The sequence below is a fragment of the Lipophrys pholis genome, assembly GCF_963383615.2.
Source record: "Lipophrys pholis genome assembly, chromosome: 2".
Classification (NCBI taxonomy): domain Eukaryota; kingdom Metazoa; phylum Chordata; class Actinopteri; order Blenniiformes; family Blenniidae; genus Lipophrys; species Lipophrys pholis.
The window spans coordinates 10,785,171-10,800,546 of NC_137636.1; the positions used below are offsets into that span (position 1 = coordinate 10,785,171).

The window sequence follows — 15,376 nt, forward strand, 5'->3', positions numbered from 1 at the left end:
AGCGTTCTCACAGTATTTATTATCAGAAGATACGATTCAATAAATAAAATACATACAGCTCATATATGGATGCAGTTCAAAAGGAAACTTGTCAGACACTAAAGTGAGCTGCTCAAAAGAATAAGATTCATGGTCTCATAAGGACAACGTACCTGCTGGGAAGTAAGATATCTGCAAGACATAAACACAAACACCGTAACCAGCAATCTGACAAGTTGTACAGTTGAAGACGTACGTCACTTGTGAAGAAAGTTTGATTTGAATGTGTTGCACTTGGTTAAAGAGAAAATAAAAAATTATTTTATCCTTGAAGATTTTGAGGTGAGAGTCCCGAATGGAACACACACACACACGCACGCACGCACGCACGCACGCACGCACGCACGCACGCACGCACGCACGCACGCACACACACACACACACACACACACACACACACACACACACACACTTCCAGAGCAGGAACCCAGATAATCATCAGCTGCCTGATCATAACAAAAGTAGCTTCTATAAGCTCACATTTCCTCTTTTTGAGTCACCTGATTAAGAGCCTATCAAAACGGACGACTGTTTTTGACTATAAACCACATTTTGTCATCCAAAAACGTTAAAGAATCAACTGAAGAAACATTCAGATTGTTGTTTTCAGACAAAGTGAAACATGTTTTTCTCTTAAACAACACACCCTAAATGTTATTTTGTTTTGTCTTTTTCTTGGGGGGGGGGGGGGGGGGGGGGGGCATTCAGTGTAAAGTATTATCCGTCGTGTTGCATTATATAAGATATGTCTCAATAGAAATAGAGTTTCTAGAATAAAGATGAAGCATTTGTGTGTCACAGAGAATATAAAAACTAGCTTCAGTCAGTTTTCCTTTTTACCTTTAAAAACATTGAAGAAGCGTCATATTTGCTATGAAACTCAGTTTACGCAATCAGATGGAAATAAGTCACCGTTTGTTCTGATCTGCACACAAATTGTTTTTAATAGCAGCTTTCGAAGCAGCGGATCAAAGGCTCGCATAATAAACTTGGTGCAGACCGGACAAGGGTCTTTTTTTTTTTTCTATAGTTCTCTCCCTTTGAATCCCTGGAGAATTGAATCAATTGAAAAAAAAATCAGTTTGACAAAAAGAAAAGATAAAAACACTGGTTGGAAATTAACTTTATAGAGTAAATGTTCAGATTCTCTAACAAACTTCACAGACTAACCTGACATTCATTTATGACAATAGAGTTACAGGTCAAAGCCACTTTGAGCTACAAGTGGAAGTATATACAGGAGTCGGATGTAATCCATGAGACATTCAGTACAAACGTATCACACAGTATGGCTACGAGTAGAGCAGTATTACCTAAACACAGACAGAGCGGCGTGCAATATTAGCTGCAGTAAAGATAAAGTAGCCGTTCTTTTGTGACAAAGAGATGGTCCTCGTGCAAGTTTTAAGAAAAGGCCATAACCATGTCAAGTAATTCTTTGACATTCTTTGTATTTGTAAAACCAGTGGCAGAAAACTGCCTCTGCTGGGCAAATGGCCATTGATGGAAACAGTGAAAAGAAGCCCTGAGAGACATAAGAAAAACACACACTAAAACAGATTTGGCATATTTAAGAGGTGGGAGCTACTATAATGAAAGGTTTGCCGTTTCAACCCCTCAAATATCTGATGTGTTTCTTTTCATTTCGAGTGACGTTGACCCCGACAGAGCCACTCACCTCTCTTTTAAAATTTGTTATTTTAGCTGACTTATTTAATGTTGTATTGATTATTAGTGAATAAGAGCGATGATCTGGAGGAATAGCTGAAAAATATGCAGTTGTCTGAAGGAAATAAAGTGTATTTGTCTGTTCTCACTTCATATCAGAGGATCCCATATTTCTAAATAAACCAAACACATAACAAACCCTCTGAATGTCCCATTAGAAACATTCTCTTAACCATAAGCGGTCTCTTATTTCATTAAAAAAAATAATAAATCCTCCTCAGCCGCAGCTACTTCTGGTTGGTCCCTCCTCACGGTCTCATGTTCTCATTGTTTTGATTTGATCTGGAAAAAGAAGAGAAATACAGTGAACCAAAAGAAAATGTGTCTGTGGAGGATTGAAACTTACTGATGACATTTTGATTCCATGTTTCGTGATGGAAACTGAAACAGACCTTTCACACCTTTCGTTAAGGCGTCAGCTTTTCAAATCGTAAGGACTTGAGGAACGTCATTTCTTTAAAACATTCATATCGGCACTACTCGATTCATTTAATTCACTTTGGGGATTATAAAGAGTTCTAGTCCAACATTTAAAATATAACACAACAACCAAGGGAATGTGAGACTAAACATTGTTCTACCACCTTTTAGAACTACACAACAACACAATGAATGAAACACTGAAGACACAGTCAATACTCACTGTATAATTTGATCTATGTAAGGAGTTGAATGAAAGCACAAAACATAAAAGAAAGAAGACATTGATGGTGTGGAACAAACTGTGCCATGCAGTATAAAACTGTTCTGGTCACATTATTTTCTGCTTTCAGCTGTAGCTGCAGTCTGACTGCGAGTTCATCTGTTGTCACGCGTCTTTGACAAAGTGTGACCCCTCTCATTGTAGGACCTATGACCACGCGTTTTAGGCGAGAATCAAACGTATCACGATGGCCGTTTATTTCTTGTTTGAAACCCTCCACTCGAACTGTCTCTCTGTCAGATCCTTTTCTCCCTCTCTCTCCTTGTACCCCAACCACAACAGCCGGAAGTCTCCACCTCTGACTCTGGTTCTGCAGGTTTCTACCTGTTAAAAGGGAGTTTTATTTTTAATCCCCACCCTCACCCATGCTTGCCCAAGTAGAACTGTTGGGTTTTACCTCTATAAAAAATGACTGTGTTGTATTTGTTGCTATATAAATAAAACTGCATTTTTTTTTATTTAAATGGCTAAAATTGCTGTTGCCTTTATATGAAACAATTATGGAGGTGTAAAACGAAAACACTGAACGCATACACATCGGGAACAGTGAGAAAGATCATCTTCGCCAACTGGTTATTGTGACACTAAGGCAAAAACTAAATAAATAAATAAAACTTGAAAAAGTACCAAAAACATTTCACTTTGAAAATGTCATGAAATATGACAAAAGATGAGAAGTTCTCTTTAAAAAAACAAAACAATCATAAACAAGTTTGTACAAATATTTTGTTTTGTGGATCAACTGAGTCTAAAACTGTACATCAATTAATAAATATCTACAAGCTTAAAGCACATTACTGTTCAATTATTGGGGCTATAGGTACAAGCTTTAATCCCTCTTATTCTGATAATGGAGGTAAAAAATAAAAATCCATGTTTCTGACAATAAAATGTATTTAATTTAAAGAAACTGCGAAATTCACTTAATACACTTTATAGTGGCGGTAAAAAAAAACAACTTTATGGCGAAGTGATCTGATTGTACCTTGTAACCAGTCGACTCCTTCTTGTAAACCGTCGCCCTTCAGAGCATCAGTGGCACTGAAACATGAAGACAAACTTTGATTGTGGTTCAGGTTTTACACATTTATTATTATTCTGATTCTATTTTGCTGACATACGCTGTACTCTGCCCTCACTCGCAGTCAGTTGGGGTCGGCTCCGGTGATGGAGCAACCGATTGCAAATGTAACAGAATGTTTAACGTCATGTGAAAACTGGTGTTGAATGAATACCATAATTAATGGGTAGAGGGTTTTTACTGCTGTTCTTTCCCTGGAATAGTCAGTGAAGAAATAATCACGTGTGCAAGTTCTTACCAGATGTGCCAGGGTTTGTCTTTGATGTTCTCCAGGCAGAGCAGCTGGGAGACCTTGACAGAAGACAGCGCGTCCCTGACATCCATCTTGTTGGCGAAAAACAGGATGGGAATCCTCCTGTGTTTAATATCTGCAAGGCATTTCAGTACAGTAAATCAGAACTGCTTTTCACCTTGACAAAACAAGGAACAATAGTTTTAATCCAAACTGACCGAAAATAAACGACATTAGTTCTTGCTTTAGTTAATGAAATGACTTGCACACTACCACTACGCCAAGAAAAAGCGAAACAAAACAAAGATAATCTAGATGCTCTGGGATTAAGACAAAAAGATTCAAGAAGCACAATCTTACCAGGATGATTTAGTAATGTGTCCAGTTCTTCTTTGGCCACCACCATCCTCAGTTTGTCTGCGCTATCAATGACAAATATGATGGCCTGGCCTTCCCTGAGAGGAGATTCAAGACATGAGCGTGCTAAAAAAAATAATAAAAAAAGAGCAAAGGTGAATGCCGTTTTTGTTCCACGAGAAGACTCACTTGTAGTAGTGCTCCCAGAGGTTTCTGTATCGGCCCTGACCGGACATGTCAAACACTGTGAAGGAAAGACTTCAAGAACAAAAAACATTCTCTTGTCAGTCAAGTTTGAAACAAATAACAGTATAAATATAATAAACTCAAGATGAGAAAAAAAACTAACTGGCAGCAGATATCATCAACTGTAACCATACTTCAACACTGACTACAAACTGAAGTTTGATTTAAGATACCTGGACGTCTTGAACTTCTCTATGCTGAAGCCTATTGTTGGGACAATATCTTGTGTTTGGGCCTGAAAGACACACGCATATTTATAGTTATATGACATTCTACACAAATGTCAAAAATGAAGTATTTGAGGTTAATATATATTCCCTGGATGAACTTACATTGGAGGGCTTGAGTCTGTTGATGATGGTGGTTTTTCCACTGTTGTCCAGACCGAGACAAAGCACATTCACCTCCTTCTTCAACCCCAGCCATCCGGCCAACTTGTCAAACAGCCCCATTGGCCAGCCAAGTACCATCCACTGTTTGTCTGGAAAAGAAAAGACAATGAAAGCTGTAACACGCATCTAATATTATGCTGATGATTATAATAATCTTCACAGAGTCATTGCTAGACTGATTAAAACGGAAAAGCTTTATGTGAGCTTGTAGTAAGCAGACCACCGATTAATGTGTAACCTTTTATTTCGGGACACATTCTTTCTGGGGAAAAATTACTTTCTGTAAATAGTGTTTGTTGTGTTTTCCTGTCAATTCCATTCCCTCCGTGCTTTTATCAGTCATATTTAACCCTTGTGAAGATTAATATTTTACCTATATGGTATTTTAACTTTCTATTCTATTTATTAAATTTTATTCTGTATGGAGAAACGCTGCAAAGAATTTCCCTCTGGCATTAGTAATGTATTGCTATTCTATTCTATTCTATTCTATTCTATTCTATGGAAGCATATGTATACAATGTAGAAAAGGCCCTTTGATTCAATCTGTGATATAATGCTGAGTTTTGCTGTTATGTGAACGAGTCGTGCACGTATGTAGCAGATCAACAGTTTCACAATCAAAGCAACCAAAGCATTAAAAAAAGAAAAAAAGAAAAAGGACCTACAGCTCTGTGTTGTTGGGAATCGTGGAATACCTACATTAAGGTTAACCACGACATGAAAGTTGGGCTTGCAATTGTTACACATAAAAAAGACCCAAAACAGGACCTATAACACAGCTTTGGCCACCTTTATCAGCCATCCTGTAGCTTTATCGAACGTGTTTGCTCCGGCGGTGTTTCAGGTCTTAACATTCGCTAACAGCTATTCAGTTAATCTCCTCTCACTACTGCTAGCTGGCCTCAGCTAACGTTCAGCCTCTGCTCAGTTCAGTTCCTGTGACCGCATCTAACGTCAGAGAAGTGATACAAAACACAAGACAGAGAGAGTTTTAAAAGGCAGAGAATACCACGAGAGGCGATATTATTTAGGGAAACGCTGTGGTAGGATAGCTAATGCTAATGCTAATGCTAACGCGTCAGCTGAGGCTGGCAGCGCTAACCTTAGCTCGTTTTATCCTTCCGCAGCCCGCAGAGGAGAGCTGCGATTTACCTGCAATTCAGCCGTTTCAAGTGTCCTCGGGTTGGTTCGTGTAATTCCCAGCGTCAAATCGATGCTTCATTCATGTCTCCGCGTATATCTCATGCGTGTAGCGCACAGAATAAAAACACCGAGGAGTTATTTACGCTGCGTTGCTATGAGACCACAGATTGGACTCGCGTGCGCCCCCTGTAGGACGCACGAGGAAGTTTCCCGCTCAAATCTGAAGCGGGAAGAAGATAACGAGGACAAATAAACATATAAAAATACCCTGGTATTGTCACTTCTGACTCTTTATCACTGAAACTGATGAAGACATGCATGCACTGAGTCAAATCAAATATATTCCGAAAAACAAATTGTAGACTTTGTATGAGTCAATGGTCATCGGGGAGGAAAAATTAATGGCAAGAATGTTTATTATAGTAAATTAAGAATGCACATATTTGAAGCATACCTATTTATGTGTGGATAGTTTTTATATGAGATATAATAACACAATCAGGAGTCAAGCTGGCAATTATATAAGAAATGTAAGCTCTCCTATAGCGTTTTTTATTTTTATTTTTGATCCATGAACCATCAGATAATTATATAACAGCTGACTTGGAAATTAGTGTTGTAATTTCCACCACATGCAACCCTGTTTCATATCACCTCATAATTTGTCTTGTGTGTACATTTTGTCTCCCTTTTCAGACTTCATATTTATGTATTTGAATTATGTGTACAATTGGTCTGTGTTTCTGCATTGTTTATGCACAAAGTAAACAACAGTTGTATTTTTATTATATGTGGTGTATGAGGACAATAAAGCTATTATATTCATAAAATTCTATCTCACTGTCTCTGACTGTAAAAATGTATCACTGCTTCTTTTGCCTTATGCAGTGTACTAAACCATCATTTTGGAAATTAGGGTAGACGACTTTTAAAACTAAAATTAAAAATAAATAAATGAAATTAAATGAAATGAAATGTTTTTACATTTAACACACTCTTAACATGTATAATTACAAGTGTTTTCAGTGTATATCATTGTCCATACTCACTTAATCTTGATTCAAGAGCAGATCACTGCTGACAGGTCACACCAGTTCACCACAGGGACAGTTACACACACACCCACACCAGGAGGTGAAATTCTGAGTCACCTGTTAGCCTCAAATGCATATTTCTTGATTGGAAACCAGAATACTAAGTCCATTTGTGCACAGGGAGAAAATGCAAACTCACCCGAAATCACAACAAGTCCAACTCAGACTCGCTTTCTTGTTACAAGGTAAAAGGTGGGGTACACTGGATATGATATAGAGTTATTGATGCACACGCACACTCACAGCTGTGGCTATTGTACATTTTCGAAATGACCCAAAAGGGAGCCTTTGTTCCTGTTTTGTCATTTCAACCTTTGATGACAGTCATATGTGCAATTTAGCATCTAGATTAGTTGCCACAATCATCAACAACCTCAATCTACTTCTATTCTTGAAAACAACATGTATCCATCAGAAGAAATAAAATGCGCTGACACATTTTGCACATGCAAACTACAGACATAAAAGCCCCTAAAGCCCGACCGGGACTCAAACAGAAGGCAATGAAACAAGAGTGCAAACCACAAATGTTGTGCAGCCCCAGCATGTCTTCATAGGTTCACTAAAACGTTGAGAAATGCAAATGTATTAATTCCTTCCTCTCATGTGACTTCACTGCTGTAGACAGTAACGACAGTGTTATCTGGTCCTCGTTCACACGAGAGTTTCTATTGACTTGACTCCACTGACACTGGCTCATTTTTATGAATTGTATTAGAACAGGAAATCAATTCAATTGTGCCAATTATGAAGCCTTTGAAAACACTGTTTTATATGACTTATACATTGATATTGACAAAGGCATCAACTGAGGAATCACGATTAATAAAATCTTTGCTGTTGTGCACGATTGGACAATGGAAAAACAAAACTATTGAGTGCAACAAGAAGGATCAACTTATTTTCTATATCACTTCATTATCTTAAGGTTGACTGTGGGCAAAGGTTGGGTAAACCCTGGAGAGGTCATCAGTTCCTCAAGGTACAACCACAATCGGTCACACACAGTTATGTCCACATTCACCCCCACTGGCAATTTATAGGGACCAATTAACCTCAAATGCAAGTTTTTGGGCTGTAGAATGAAGCCGGGGTACCCAGAGCAAATTGAAATATTTCGGCTATTTGCTGTCGCTTTTTCCTTTGATGAAATTTCCACCTCTGTTCTTTAAAAATATGTCAAACTGGATATTGTCTTGTTTTATATTTTACTAACATTCTGAGAGGCCAGTGAAGTTAAAGCTTGTGGACAATTATAAATAAAAATAATGATAAAAAGGCAACAAATACTTTTGTGAATGAAAAAATGCATAGAATACAATATCTGCTATATAAACATGAGGAACCTGAGTACAGGCAGTGTTAGTGTCTTTTATAATTAAAGTTATATGCCTTTCTTCTATAACCATCCATGAGCACTCCTTGACAAACTCACCTGACAATTCTCTCTGTCCAGAAAACGTGGCGGTCTCTTGGGTGACAATTAAGAGGACATTGTCATTGTGTGTGTTTGGAAGCGAGAGGGGGGATCCATGGATACCTGTGTGTATGTGCACGAGCAATCCACAGCCTGTTATGAGGAGGGACGGGTGTTAAGGCCCGGAGGTGCTTGAAGCCTGAGAGAAAACTAAGTATTAAAATAGGGCTGTTTATTAAGGAACCAACAAACTGAATAAAACATACAACTTTCACAAGACTTTTTGTACAAGACATACTGCATTATCATGAGGAGCGAACATATATTTTCTATAAAATCTTTTGACATTCAGCGGTCTTCAGTTCAAAAATCATGATTGTATTTTTCATAATGTCTATCTTTACTTCTGCTCAATTGCTTCACGAACCAGCTGGAAAGTTGTCAATAAAATCACTGTTGCACACACCACCACATGATACATCCTATCCACATCTTCTCTGGTCATGAGGTAACGGACTTGAGACCATTCAAAGTCAATAGAGACCATTGGATTGTCACTTGGAAAGAGAAGAGGTATCGGTGAACACTTGAACAGACACTGGAGAGAGGAAGTCCAAAATTCAAGTGAATGCTAGTATTTGCTGAGATAATAAAGAGACCGCATTGGGCCAATGCTGACAGAGGTTGGTTGTTGTGGAGGCTGTATTAATAATGATCCATAAGATGAAGAGTGTGTAGTAACTGGACCTCATGTGGTCCAGCAGCAGACTGCCCTCACATGAGCAGCATGTGGTACCTGCTACACCTAACAGTCTGGTGTTTTGTGCAATTAGTTGAATGACGATGCCAAGGAGCTCTGGTTTGTTTCCAGCTCAGTGTGCGCACACAGTCTGACTCAGTGCAAGGGTCTCACACTTGAAAGCCACTCTGCTGGATGTGGTGGAGCTGCAGGCGAAGAGACTGTATGCTGCTTATGATTCTCCTCTGGTGGCCAATCAAACAGACCCCAATGCGCCTGATGTCGCTGAAGAGGAGAAGAAGATTTATGCAATTTTAAATGAATTGCTTGACAAAGGCAGGTGGCTTACTGGTACTACAAGAGAAACATGCAAGAAAACAGGATGCACCCATGCATGTCACTTTAAATTGCAATGACAACACTGTAAAAAATGGCATGACATTGGTTAAAATGCTGCAATGAAAGTAGCAGTAATAACATACACTGAGTAGAATACTTAGCAAATTAAAGTGACATCAGATTCATGACAACACAGTTATTAGGGGAGGGAACATAGAAAATATCAATCATTGAAAAAATACATATATCATACAAACATTCAAGGGAAGGCAACCTGATACACGCATGCTATAGACATATTTTCTGCACAAAACTCAACAACAGAGTCAATTTCAATACATTGTCACAATATTTTCTGCTCCTTTGATGCTACCTCTGTTTCCTGTAAGTGTGCTTTTTGAGACTGTAGCTGCACTCTATATAATGTGGCTCCACTCACTCTATACTCATGGTTGAAATGGAATCCAGTGTTGTGTATCCTGCTGCAAGGAAGTTGTTCTTATACTGGCTCATTTTGATGGAGTCAAGCCAGTCGCCGATGGAGATGAACAGAGGGTAATCCGGCATGTCCTCTGGAGAGTCAGGGTAGCTACGATAAGAAACGCAATATTAACCAATGCAAATTTAACAAGTTGGAAAGCTGTTGAGACAACTAGTGCATATTAACTAAATGCAAACGTGGGTTTTAATAACAGAGCGAGTAGCTGCTAGATGATAATAATAATTAATGCTTCTCAAAAGCACAGTTTGACCCTCAACGTGCCGTCTGAAATCTGGTGTGAAATATCTTGCAGACACCTTCTCGCACATCTGAAATACACGATATATCACCACTATTTTGTTTATTTTATTTCTTATAAAATAACACCGATATTTCTACAGGGCTGCTTGGTAGTCAAGTTTGTGATGCTAAAGTATTTCATACACTCAGCTTACTCTCACCTCTGAACATCATTAACCAGAGTCAGCAGACTGCTGGGATTGATTATGAGTTTGTCGAGGAACGAGAGCACGTCGTGGAAGCGTGGCCGCTGGCTGGACTCCTTCTGCCAGCAGTGCAACATCAACTGGTGCAGCGTCACGGGGCATCCCATCGGGGCAGGTAGACGGTAGCCTTCCTCAATCGACAAAATGACCTGAGAAAAGCATCGGAACAAATGTAATCTTAAAGAAAACCGTCATGATTCAGTAGCTGTGAGGTTGTATGACCACCAGCCTACATCTTGATTGGACATCTCCCAGTAGGGCCTCTCCCCATAGGACATCACTTCCCACATGACGATGCCATAGCTCCACACATCACTCGCAGAGGAAAACTTTCCATAAGCAATGGCCTCCGGTGCTGTCCAGCGAATTGGTATCTTCCCTCCCTGACACAGAGAATAAACACGGTCAAGTCATATTCAGATTTTACAGGTCACAACAAATTTGCGATATCACCCACACTCACTGAAGCTGTGTAGGCCGCTTCAGTGTCATCTTCAAGGATTCTGGACATGCCGAAATCAGACACCTTACACACCAAGCTTTCGTCCACTAAGATGTTGCGCGCAGCGAGGTCTCTGTGGACGTAACCCATATCTGAAAGGTATGTCATGCCCACTGCGATGCCGCGCAGCATGCCAACCAGCTGGAGCACCGTGAACTGGCCGTCACGCGTCTGAAATTAAAGATGTTGTCAAAGATCTGTACTTTCTTTTATATCTCTACTGCCATGCAAACAAACAAACAAAAAAAACAATCCACACGTGTAAATATTCTTCTCACCCGGAGGAATGAGTCAAGTGATCCATTTTCCATGTATTCCACCACTATCATTACTGGCCTGCCTGAGGTAAAGTAAAGTACAGAAATCGATTGGAACCAGGGTGACGAGACCAAAGTTAAGCAAACTGTAAAAAAAATAACCCAAAACCATTGAAACACACATTAACATATAAAGTGCTTACTCTTGGTGACGACACCCTCCAGCCTGATGATGTTGGGGTTGTTGAACTGTCCCATGATCGAAGCCTCTCGCAAAAAATCTCGGCGCTGTTGCTCCACATAGCCACCTTTCAGTGTCTTGATTGCAACGGCGATGTCCATCCTTCCAGGTATGCGCAGTCGACCGCTACAAACTTCTCCAAATTCACCTGAGCAAAAAAAATTTTTTATTCAACAATACAGCACGTATATACACTCTCACCTCTAAATGTTTATGTTTTGTAGGAGAAACACAAAGAGAGGTTGCGGGGAAACTTCATGTGTCAGGCGGTGTTTTAAATTTTTGAGAAAATTCCCGATTGAAAGGAACGGCTAAACATTTGATCAAACTCACAATTCATCACTGAATTTGTTGGCGCCCAAAGCTTAAATGAACAATCAGAACTGTAACAGCTGTTGCATTGTGTGTATAAAGACCTACCAGATGTAAAATTGAAAGCCTGTAAAAAACATGAAAACTGCTTTTTTTTTTTTATTGTCTATGAATCTCGACAGCTGTTAATATTTGATATCAAACATGCATAAGATGAAGGGGGGGTAATGTGGTTCAAGCCCTGTCATGTTCGGAGGTCTCATCCATTAACCCTTTGAGAGCCCCTGACATAAAGAAGCATTGCTGCTGACAGGAACTATGAGTTATTTCCTGTTCTTTATTTCAGAATATCATGGCAGTGAGAGATAAAACAAACCCCAACAAAACAACATGACTGAATAATGAACAAGTCCAACTATCTATCTATGACAATATTTCTAATTAATAAATGATTACACAGAAGTTTAAAGAGAGAAGGTAGATGGATGACAAACAGTGTTCAGTTCTTGTTCCGTCATTTAGAAAACAAGTGACCGCACAATTTCTCCACCAGATGGAGCCCACATGACAGCAGTTTAACAAATGGGTGGCACCTTTGTAATTATTCAATGGTTTAACAACAGACACAATCTGTTCAGTTTAATGAGCCATCAAACACTATTATTCACAGTCAGCAACGCTGGGTTTATTTCTCCAAGGCACAATGCAATAAATTACTTTCAAATCAGCTGCTGGGAGAGGACGCAATAAAAAAAAAGCAGAAAATCCAAATCCTACAGTGGTCAGGCTTCTCATTTTTGATATTTTGCTCGATATGGAAAAAGATAACATGAAAAAATTCAGTCACAGGTGAGCTGTACTGGGACTTTTTTTGCAAATTACAAAAACAATCTTTAAACAACTAATAATGGAAAACTTGAAATAATGGATGATATGCATTATATATTGAAACATATATCAATTTCCTGCAGTGATAGAGGTGTATTGATTAGGGCTTGCATCAATTTTACCTGCACCGATCACCCTCTCAATGCATATGTAGGAGGGGTCTATCTCTCTGGCAAACTCCTCCACAGCCTGAGTGGGGTCTTCGTAGGTATCGGGGTCCACGTACGTCTTTATCCCAGAGAACGGGACTGGAAGAGAAAATGTGTGCAGTGATATATCAGCAGGTTTATACGTTCTGGAATGAGAACTGCATATTCTTAACAATGCAACAATGGATGGAAGGACTGACAATGACGTGTCAAGGAAGCACAAGATCAGACATTTCTAAGCATATTTGATACCAAGACCAGTTTTGAATGTTCAACATTAAAAACTAAATGTCTTTTTAAACTGCTAATATCCAATGCATTATGCCAATCACAAGCTCCTACTTATCAATTAATTCAGAAACAATGCCAGGCCTGCAAAGATCCACTCCAGACCACTCCTCCGAGCTTCAGACTGCATCTACTCTTTATTTTGCCGAGGCAAAGCCCCTCAACCCACTGAAAACAAGCCTGTGACCCTTTCTGGGTCGCGGCTCACTAGTTGAGAAACACTGTTCTCGAGCGCTGAAGGGAGATCTGTTCAACCAAACCATATGGCTTCCTATTTTTGTTGGTGCCATGCCAAAGAAGTTGGTTCTAAACTCATCTGTGCAAGTCCATAATTGGCAAAGTATTTGCTTCTATTATAGTGTAGAGTTTCTCAGTTATTTTGTCAGGGGATTTAAAGAAAAAGCATAAAAACGAGAGTGAAAGCAGAAGCTGAGAAAATGCCCCAGAGCAGGGTAAAAAGACATCATTGCAGGCAGTCAGAATTCGGCATCCTCCTCTCTGGCTGGGGCTGGGGACGCTGCTGCAGAGAGCACTGTGCATGATGACTGGCACAAATGATAACTTGAAGCAGCTCGTGGTACACCTGGAGCAGATGAGCTGGGGACTAAATGTACTTTATAGCTGTGTCAGCTCGTATCGTAGAAGGTTGAAGGCTTCGTCTGAGATAGAAATCCAGTTTGGAGTCTACATTCCACTTCTGTCTCTAGGGTGTCTAAAAGCTCTGCTCTGTATCGGAAGGAGCCTTTTCCACCAGTCTGTTGAGCCTGCTGGCGCACCCCCCCCCCCCCCCCCCCCCCGCTTGGGCGATGCCTCCCCAGCACGCAACCGAAAAGAGCAAACAACAGGGAAGGATTCATGGAGGCTCGGATTATAAGTATTCAAATAATCTTCAAAATACTCTGATAGAACAAAAGACTCAGACATGTATACCATCAGCAAGACTGGTGTCCCTCTTGATGTGCTGCAAGCAGAACTCCAACTTTGTGTACAGCAAAGACAAAAGATACATGAAGGAGACAGCATAGAAAAACCACAAATATTCCTGCATTTCCAGGCAGGCCCTTTAAGCATCATGGTCATCTTGGATCAATCAGAAATCCTCAAACGCATTAGAGAATAGCTACATTTGTCCCAGCCAGGGCCCTCACTTGTGCGGATCGAATCTCGCAAGAGCTCTCACCGAATTTTCTTAGTAAAAAGCAAGGTGGCAATTTTTCTCACCAAGAATTACATGTCTCCCCCTCGGGACAATCAATAGCTGTTTTTATCTGTAATTGGAGCACCGCATTTGGGTCAGTACTGTAATTCTTAATCGGAACAGCAAGTTTCGTCAAAATCCAATACAGGCTGCTATGGCAAGCTGTGAGGGCTGAAAGCCTGAAAAAAAATATAGATTTAGCAGAAACATAAGGTCAGTCTGAATGACAAAAGCCCAAACATAGCAAGAGGACATTTGAAATGGATTTGGGAAAATCAATATCTAATAAATAGTGTGCACACAATGATAAGACAGAAAGATTTGGAGACATTATTTTCTGATTACAAACAACACAAAATGTTTCATCTTTGTAAAAGTGATGCAATCAGGCCACAACAGATTGATTTAATGAGTGTTTGCTAAATGTATTGATAGGACATAGATTTAGAAAAAAGAAGAAAATCTACTTTAATTATTGTAGTTTAATCTTGTTATCAGGCTGCTGATGTATTGGATGATAGAAGTAGAGTTTATTATGCCGTAAAATTTCCCAATTATGTGTTATCTTGAAAGAAAGTGATGTAGATGTTTAGCATTTGTTAGTCTACACATATGAATATAGTCCTAATGTTGGATTCAAGTTGGTTACTTTATTAAAGATACCCCAGGATAATGTATTGATATGTATCAGTGTCACTCTTATCCAAAACTCATTTTTCGGAAGATACTGTGATATAAAAAAGTATCATGAACAAAGCCGCAAAAACATTCTGAGACTGGAGTCGTTTTGTGTGTAAACTGTGGCTGAACTTTCTCCTTCTTTATGCATGATACCATGAGTTCAATGCAAGAGCAGCCCAAAACATGAAACTTTTATATGGCGTCATATGCAAGCAATTGAATATCATTAAATGTATTGTTTGTGTTGAGATGATTTTTTGTATAATCATACCCAAACTTGACACTCAAATATCAGTCGCCAATTTCTTTTAACAAAAAAAATGTTGTCTTATGCAAATGTGAAGAGATGAACCATACTTT

At 39.4% G+C, this 15,376-nt stretch overlaps 2 protein-coding genes across 3 annotated transcripts in view; both read right to left on the bottom strand.

Annotated features, from left to right (window-relative positions):
* arl6 (ARF like GTPase 6) lies at window positions 1-6,119 on the bottom strand. Of its 2 annotated transcripts, none has more exons than XM_080488844.1 (8): window positions 5,934-6,119; window positions 4,719-4,867; window positions 4,560-4,621; window positions 4,330-4,398; window positions 4,144-4,238; window positions 3,790-3,919; window positions 3,456-3,511; window positions 1-2,049 (listed from the first exon to the last, which is right to left on the bottom strand). In XM_080488844.1, exons 2-8 carry the CDS (start codon window positions 4,854-4,856, stop codon window positions 2,024-2,026), a joined length of 576 nt encoding a protein of 191 aa, XP_080344970.1. In that variant the 5' UTR covers window positions 4,857-4,867; window positions 5,934-6,119; the 3' UTR covers window positions 1-2,023. The 2 variants fall into 2 exon arrangements, with proteins under 2 accessions (XP_080344970.1, XP_080344971.1); XM_080488845.1 differs by having other exon boundaries at window positions 967-2,423.
* A 2,535-nt stretch (window positions 6,120-8,654) lies between these two features.
* The window catches only part of LOC308127148 (ephrin type-A receptor 6-like), a 59,346-nt gene continuing 52,624 nt past the window's right edge, over window positions 8,655-15,376 (bottom strand). Inside the window, exons 13-20 of the mRNA XM_080491984.1 lie at window positions 12,823-12,948; window positions 11,463-11,648; window positions 11,281-11,342; window positions 10,964-11,173; window positions 10,734-10,883; window positions 10,456-10,649; window positions 9,953-10,102; window positions 8,655-9,459 (exon numbers count right to left, since the gene is read on the bottom strand). Coding sequence (XP_080348110.1) covers window positions 9,345-9,459; window positions 9,953-10,102; window positions 10,456-10,649; window positions 10,734-10,883; window positions 10,964-11,173; window positions 11,281-11,342; window positions 11,463-11,648; window positions 12,823-12,948 — 1,193 coding nt within the window. The 3' untranslated portion in view covers window positions 8,655-9,344. The remainder of the gene's footprint in view (window positions 9,460-9,952; window positions 10,103-10,455; window positions 10,650-10,733; window positions 10,884-10,963; window positions 11,174-11,280; window positions 11,343-11,462; window positions 11,649-12,822; window positions 12,949-15,376) is intronic.

Coding starts and splice junctions, on each gene's coding strand:
- arl6 (XM_080488844.1), bottom strand. CDS start 4,856: ATGGTACTTGGCTGGCCAATGGGGCTGTTTGACAAGTTGGCCGGATGG. Junction 3,512..3,789: donor GACAAACCCTGGCACATCTG/GTAAGAACTTGC, acceptor TTCATGTTTCAG/TGCCACTGATGCTCTGAAGG. Junction 2,050..3,455: donor AGGAGTCGACTGGTTACAAG/GTACAATCAGAT, acceptor TTCTTTTTCCAG/ATCAAATCAAAACAATGAGA.